General features: G+C 33.6%; 1 protein-coding gene across 4 annotated transcripts in view; it reads left to right on the forward strand.

Moving 5' to 3' along the window:
- The window catches only part of PPP4R3B (protein phosphatase 4 regulatory subunit 3B), a 52,422-nt gene extending 44,081 nt beyond the window's left edge, over positions 1–8,341 (forward strand). For all 4 annotated transcript variants that reach the window (XM_031467062.2, XM_064494479.1, XM_010989750.3 and 1 more), the window contains exon 16: positions 5,759–8,341. In XM_031467062.2, coding sequence (XP_031322922.1) covers positions 5,759–5,854 — 96 coding nt within the window. In that variant the 3' untranslated portion in view covers positions 5,855–8,341. The remainder of the gene's footprint in view (positions 1–5,758) is intronic.
- Positions 8,342–8,503: the final 162 nt, after the last annotated feature.

An 8,503-nucleotide genomic window follows, 5' to 3' on the forward strand; every position in this document is an offset into this window, starting at 1 on the left:
CTCTCCTTTTCTTATGTTGTTTATTTCCTGGATCTCATGTCTTTGTTCTCTTTCTTGATTTTTCCCTCTCATTTTGGTGGAGCATATCCTTTGTTTCTTGAGACAAGAGTTCCAGGAGAGAGAAATTTGAGACCTTGCATATATAGAGATGTCTTTATTCTGTTCTCATAGTTGATTGACAATTTAACTGAATCTGAAACCAAATTGGAAATAATTTTCTATCAGAAATTTGAAGTTATTGCTGCCAAGAAGTCCAGAGATATTCTTATTTCTGAGCCTTTGTGTGTGATTTTATTTTATTCTTCTTGAAAGCATTTGGGTTTTTATCCCTGTATTCTGAAATTTTATGATGATGTACTTTGGGCATTCTCAGCTTAACAGTTACGTCTTTCAGTTTGGGGACATTTTATGCTCTTTCATACACCTTGTTTGGATGTTGGGCCTTGTGGATTATCTTATAATTTTCATAATTTTTCTCTTCTGTTACTAATTTTTTTATCCTCTTGTCCCATTTTCTGAGATGTTTCCCTGAGTATTTAACTTATTTCTTCCAGATAATTTTTTACTTATGAACAAGCAAAATCAAGTACAAGTACAAACACCTGTTTCACCTTTTTTGACACTAACAGCAGATTGCTATATACATTTGTTCTACATCTTTTGGGCAGTCAGGTAGAAAAACAGTAATTGTTCTTAGAAAACAGATTAACTGCTCAGTTGCTCAAGATTATCACAAAAATTTGAAATTAAGCAAAATAGTTCACAGAAGTACAACACTAGTTAAATTGGCTCCCAACCTTCTTTAACAAACTGACCATATTTCCAAGTGAAGGTTGTTCTTTATCACCAATGGCCCTTTAGCCATTTTTCACCATCATTGTTGATAGCTACAATCAAATTGATTGATTCTTAAAATTAAATAGATCAGGTGATAATTTATCTGCTTTCCTTCCTTTGGAAAGCATCCTAAAGCTCTAATATAGTTTTAAAAATTACATTCTTTGAAAATTTTATAGTTTTCAAGGCCAGCAAAACATTAGCTACTAATGAAATTAAAAGATATTTTTTAAAGATGTGAATGCTATAGAGACAGAATATTGCTTTAGCTGAATTGCCATAAAACATATGCATGTTTTCCTTGAGGAAAAACACTTACAAAATTAGAATGAGAAGCCATTAGGAGATGGTAAAATAAACACTTCTTTTGCTACAGGTTCACAGGAATAAAAAACACTGCATCCTGCTTTTTCATATAACAAGCCTATCTGGGTGAGCTTTCCTTATCAGGACATAAAAGAACTTCCTCCATAGAATTCCAAAGTATGAATGGCTATGTCACCTTTTAAATACAGCATTTCACATACATGTGTATTTCCATGTAGAATGTGCATTTACAGTTTTTATAAATGCTATCAAATAAATGCTCAGTAAAATAGAAATAAATGGATGTTTTCTTTAACATGATATATATAGCTGGTACCAAAAGCTAGCTTTATACTTAAGGAAGATATATTAGAAGCATTCACACCAAAGTCAGGAACAAGACAGGATGCCGCTATCACTGCTGTTATTTAACCATTGTTCTGGGGAATTGGCCAATGCAATTAGGTGAGATAAAGAAAAGTTACAAAAATTAGAAGATATAAAAGCTATCACTTTTGCTGATGATTAAAAAACCTTTTAATCATGTTTAAAGAAGATTTATGTTTTCTTTATTTCATTGAGTAGAAGATAATTCTTGAACTCTTATCTCCTTAGATTTGTTAATATGATGAAATTATATTAAGTTTCATAACTTATAATTTGTTCATTTGGTTCAGGGAAAAAAAAGTCATTGTTTCTTCATAGGTTTTTTTAATTGGGATCATTTGTTTTGATCCCTTCTTTTATATTGGATATGTTCTCAAGTGTCTAGTGATGCTTGGATTTTCTTTCATATTAAAAAGTAAGGTAGATTTTCAGCAAGAATGCCAAGACAATTCACTGAGGTAAAGAGTAATCTTTTCAAAAAATGGTGTTAGGAAAATTGTGTATCTGCATTCAAAAGAATGAAGTTGGACCCTGCCTCTCACCTTGTTAGAGAACTTAGCTCAAAATAGATAGAAGATTTAAATGTAAGAAATAAAACTATAAAACTCTTAAGAAAAAATACAGGCAGAAATATTCATGGCCTCAAATTAGACTGATTTCTTAGATATAACACAATCACAAGTGTTACAAAAGAAAACAATAGATAAATTAGACTTTATCAAAATTAAAAACTTGTGCTTCAAAGGACACTATCATAAAGTGAAAAGACAACCCACAGAATGGGAGAAAGTGTATCTGGTAAGAGACAACACAACCTGGTTTTAAAATGGGCTTTTGAATAGATATTTCTCCAAAGAGGATATACAAATGGACCACATAAGCACGTGACACAATGGTCACAGCCATTAGTTAGGAAAATGCAAATCAGAACCACAGTGAGATTATATTTCACACCCACAGGATAGCTATAATAAAACACATGGACCAAAAAACAAGTGTTGGTGAGAAATTGCAACCCTCATATGTTGCTGGGAATGTAAAATGGTGCAGCAGCATTGGAATAGTCTGGCAGTTCCCCCCAAAAGTTAAATTCCAGTCCTGAGTATATACCCAAGAGAACTGAAAACACATATGTCCACACTAAAACGTGTACATGAATATTAATAGCATTATTCATAATAGCCAAAAACATGGGAACAACCCAAATGTCCATCAACTGATGAATTGATAAATAAAATGTGATAAATACGTAACAATATTATTTGACCGTAAAAAGGGAAAGGATTTAAGTACTGATAAATGCCAAAACATGCCTGAAAACATGCCAAGTGAAATAAGCCAAACACTAAAGGCCACATATTGTATGCTTCCATTCATAAGAACTGTCCGCATTAAGCAACTCATAGAAACAGAGTAGATTTGTGGTTACCAAGAACTGGGAGGAGGGAAGAATGAGGAGTGACTTAGTGAGTATGGAGAATTTTTTTGGTTGGAGGGGAGGAGTTTTTGATGAAAATATTCTGGAATTGGTGGTAGTCACACAACTTTGTGAATATACTAAAACCACACTGAATTGTACACTTTACAAGGGTGAACTTTATGGTATGTGAATTATGTCTCAGTTTTTTAAGCCAGTTAAAAAACAAGCAGGGCCTGTTAGTGTGGACTTCCTATATAAAGGACTAGAACACATGCTCTGCTGTTTTCAGGGAGTGTTAGTAGTTTGGGTATGTTTTGTTGTTGTGTTTTTTGGTTTGTCTTTTTCTTGTGGAGCCACCTAGCTTTTACAGATGTAGCTAGTCAGCTACACCTGGCAAGTTCGAAGAGCCTGGATTGGAAAGAGAGCTTAGAGTGAGGGTGTTTCAGCTCAATATGCAGAATTTATTCTTCCCTTTTCAGCCCAGCGCCGACCTCTGCCCTTCACTGTGCCTGCAGTCCTGAAGTACAGACCCTTTTCGGTTTTTGTTTATGGTTGGTAGTGGTGGAGGAGCAGGGATCTCCTAGTGGAGGTGGGCGTGGGGTAGGGGAATGAATTGTAGAATTGAGGACACAGTTTCTGTTTCATTTACTTGACTGTCAACTGTCTTCCTTGCTTCCCCCCAGTATTTTGGTGCCCTAACTTCCTAGTCCTTCCCGGGGCTAAGACAAATCAGTTTGATTCTCATTTCATCCCCCTGCAAATACTTCATTCTTTATTCTCTTTTAAAAATGAATTATCTTGCCTCTGATATCTCTTCTTCCAAAAATGCCTTGACAGTTTTCATATCCTGTTTTCTCCTTTCCTGTTTTGTCTTTGTTGGTATATATTCAGAAACAAAAATTTTTAAAGAGAATACAATCCCTGGGAAAGCAATCTTAGTGTCCAACAAGGAATTTAACTCTTTGACGGTGTAGCCATACCATGGAATACTAGAGTTTAAAAGAATAAAATAGAATGTTGTATACTAACATTGAAAGCTGATATTTGTTTAAAAACAATACATTTGTACTTGTATATTAAAAGTCTGGAACCTGTCAAATTCTTCACAGTGTGCATCTCTGGATTTACAGTCCCTTTTACTTCCAGTATTTCACATTTTGTATTTTTAATCTTTATATGGTAAACATGATTTTTTAAATGTATAATATAAGTTTATGATTTTATATGTATAGTTAATAGAGGTAAAATTAAAGATTAAATTGTAGAGCTGAATGTTTCAGATAGAATATTTATTGACCCTAACCCTATGCAAAAAATTATTTTAAATCTTAACCATTTGGAACAGAAATATTTGTACATTATGATACATAATCCTAAACAGAATTAAAACTTTCCTCAATACCTTGCATTCATCTGTGTGAATATCAGACTGGCACCTTTTTATACTGTAATTATGGCTTCTACCTCCTCTCACCCAATTTGTTTGATTTAGAAACCAAATAACAAATAATAATGATATTAGTAATAGCAACTAATAGCAATCACTGAATAGTAACTACTTATCAAGCACTGTGCCATGTGCTTTACATGTTTTGTTTTTAATATTCAGAAAAGTCCAATCATGTCTAAATATTACTGTTATACCAACTTTACAGATAAGGAAACTGAGATATAGAGATGTTAAATCACTTGCCCAAGGTCATGCACCTAAAAAGTGGTGCCACTGGAATTTGAAGTTAGGCAGTCAGACTCTAGTCAATATATTCTTAATAATTTAGCCATACTGCCTCTTACTTATCAAACTTAATATTGTGTGTTATTAAGCTGAAAAGCAGCAGCAGGATTCTCATGTAAGTATTTAAGTTTTATTTGGTTCACAGACTTTCCGCTAACTTGTTTCTAGCTGCTCAGAGCACTTCATTGATTAATACTACAGTGTTTTGGTTATATTCTGGTAAAGTGTTAATGCCAGATGCTTGCATTCTTTAGGTATGAAGCTGCTACTCAGGTTTGAAATATGACTTATTTGGTTGTATTTGCTTATTCCCTAGATACAGTGTTTACAGTAGCTCTCTTAACCTGTAAGACATGTATATAAATTTCATGGGATTGACTCAAATCAATGCAAACCTGAGGACTTACAGTTTTCTGGATAAAATGTCCAGAGCTTTAAGAGGATTTTCACAGGGGTGTATTACTAACAACACCTGAAATACCTCATCCTTTCTTTTCTTTTGGTTAGAGAGAGCTAGCCCTAAATTTTTTAGTCATTAGTTTTTAGGAACCATTTCATGTGTCTGTTACCGTCAGCCATTTTAAATTATTCCTCAAAAGCAGAATAAGAACAATGATGTGACTTAGTGATGAAATATATACACAGGGAATGGAGATAAAAGGAGACTTCTTGCCACTGACTGGCTGTCCTCTCTAGTTTAATGTTAGAGAAATGAACTAGTTCATCTCCAAGGTCCTTCCAGCTCCAGATTTCATGATTCCTTGTGTGTTCTACTGTTTGGAGATAGCTATTTGAACACAGTGAAATTTTGCTGAATTGAATTGTGAGGTATCATTAAAAATCCAAGAACCAAGTATAAAAACTGAGGGTAACTAAGAGTGCCACCGACTGAACGCACCAACTGTTCATAATTTCAAGCAGTTCCTTTATCAAATTCAAATATATCTGTTAAAGATGTGTGTGGTTAGTTTAGAAAATTGATTTCTAATATCTATAAAAGTGACTACATTTGTACTAATAAGCTTTTTTTTTTTAAGTTACATATGTTAAAAAATTTTTTTATTCTTCAATAGGCAAGTTTGGTTGGTTTAGTGGATTATCCAGATGATGAGGAGGAAGAGGAAGAAGAAGAAACATCTCCCAGGAAAAGACCTCGTCTTGGCTCATAAAATATTTACTGGAGACCCTCAACATGTGGTCTTTCTAAAATGCTGCAACTGTTCAATGAGCTGAAAATCTGAATCAGAAAGCTTTCTCACTTGAACTTATAAATATACAAGGAGTAGCAAAAGACACTCAGTATATCAGCTAGGAGAATTTAGTTCTGTAAAGAAACAGGCTTCCCAGGAACTTGATCACTTGCTAGTAATTAAGGGGTTTGCCTTTTAGGCTGTCAAAAAAAAAAAAAAAAGGGTTAGTAACCAGAACCTGGGAAATAGCTTCTTAGTAAGGAAACTCTCAGGTTTTGGGACGGTTTGAGGGAGGGACAAAGTTGGTAAAATACTATTAATGCAGGGTTGCTCCCGGGGGTTTTCCAATCTAGAAACAATTGTAAAACTTAAGTTGCAAACCCAACAACATTACTTGTATAATGGTGCTGGCCATGTTGTTCTTTTAATCAGTTGCCTCTTTTTAAAAGAAATTTTTATGGAAAGCAAATTCAACTATCATAAAAAATGAAGTTAAGCTGTGGGACCATTTATTTGAAGATTTAACAAAAATTCAGCCTTATTGGCAGTTGGAGGAAAATACACCCTGTATTACAGCACATACTGAGTTTTCTACACTAGGAATTTTTAGTATGTATTTTGATGAAAACAAGCTGGATTCAAAATGGACAGTTTTGTTAATACAGCTTTAAAATCAGCACTTTTAGAGATAACAGATGCAAAGGATCAGTACAGTAGTATTCCAAAGTGATTCTAGAAATGGGAATGGACTGAACAGAATGTTTCAACTGCCAACCAGTACAATCTTTCATGGAAGGTACTTTGAAGTCACTTTCTGCTTTCTTTGTAAAGTTGTTTCTCCCACTGCAGAGCTGCAGGCAAGTTTTCAAATGTAATTTATAAAGAATAATATACAAAGAATAGTGCTGAATTAAGTGGCATTCAATATCTAGAGGCCATTTTGATCCAAGAAGTTACTTCTTTGTCAAAGTCAGTGTGCAGCACATGAAGCTTTTCCATAAATAAACAAGGGTGTAAGATGAAAGCTGCTTTTTTTTTAAAGAATAAAAGCACATTCCATGTACGTAAATGAATTTAAAGTAATAAATTGAGGCAAACAGTTAAGAGGTTTTATTTTTAGAACAGCAAGTTAACTGTAAATATTTTAATGTTAGTTTGCTCATCTATGATCTGAGATCATGCTGAAGGGAGAAAAACGTCCCCCAAACTACAATTTAATGCATTGGGAGAAAAAAAATACTAAAAATAGTAATTCCAGCTACAGTCTTCAGATCACCCTTGTAATGTGTTATGGGTCCATTTTTCCTGGAATAGCTTAAACTGAAGCAGTTTCCCCTGTTTTGGAGATTTTGTAGTTAATTTTAATTTTGGCTATTGTTTGGAAAAGATGGGCTGTCTGTGTAGATATGAAGTATAGTTTTTCCATAAAACAGATGTTTATTTTGTATTAAAAATACCACTGTACTTGTTTTACACCATTTGTATACATGTGGTGATATTAATGCTGAACTGTAAAATTCAGGAATTAAAATGTGACCCTGTAATTCTATGGTTGTTGCTTTTGTTTGGTTTGTTGTAAATTTAATTCCATTTTGAGATATGTCCATTTTATAAGTGTCTTTTAAAAGCCAGTACGTTATCCATAGATAATTATAAACCACTCTGTCATACACCAATCTGAATGAAAGCACTCTAAACAAACAAGGGTCAACTGCACTTTAAAAATCACTGACTCTACTTATAGAAGGTGTGCCTTAGGCAAATAAAACCCCCACCAAAGCATCACAGCTTGGGGCTATTATCACCTCTTTGATTAAAGTTACATACAATGAAAAAAGACTCTCCACCTCATAAAGGCAGGTGACTCAGGATAATTTAAACCAAGATCAGTAAAGTTACCATATGAATACATTTTCTTTCAAGGAAATTTTATCAAGCCCCCTTCACTCTTCTTAGCTATTATTAAATTTCCTCTTGTAATCTAAGAAGCCCCGACCTAAAGCATTTCCCTATTTACTCTTGACTCTTCCTCATTAAGTAATTTAAGTTTCAGTGGGAAGTGTTATTTTTATGTATCTTACTAAGTTCCTTTAATTTTTCCTTTCTCAAGAACTGCCACAAGTCTTAAACATTTAAATCATAATCATCATAGGAACCTTTTCTTATAGTAGAAATGTGAATGTTTTGTTGAATTATAGGATAACTTTTCATGGTACAGATGTTCACCCACAATGATATGAGAACAAGACATAAAATGTCCCTTGAAAGAATAACTCAACATTCCACATGTTAGCTACTGTCTTGAATGACTAACCTCAAGCAGATCAAGATTTTTTTATCTTTATCTTTCACTCAGTGAAGCAAGCCAGAGCCCACATTTGTATGCCTGAGGTTTTCTTAAAATTTTATCTGTAAACATGTATCCAATATAAAAATTATTTTTAATAAAAAGTTATCTGAAACAGATGTCTGTGTTTTAGTCACTAGTTTTTCCTCTTGTCCAGCTAAGTGATGAAAATACGACAAATAAAAGTAATACTGGGTTTTCTCTTCAGGTTGAAAGATGGAACTAAAGTAACTTTGTATAACTGTAAGTATAAGGAGATAATTATAACTTAAAACTCAGAA

This window comes from Camelus dromedarius, chromosome 15, assembly GCF_036321535.1.
Source record: "Camelus dromedarius isolate mCamDro1 chromosome 15, mCamDro1.pat, whole genome shotgun sequence".
Classification (NCBI taxonomy): Eukaryota; Metazoa; Chordata; class Mammalia; order Artiodactyla; family Camelidae; genus Camelus; species Camelus dromedarius.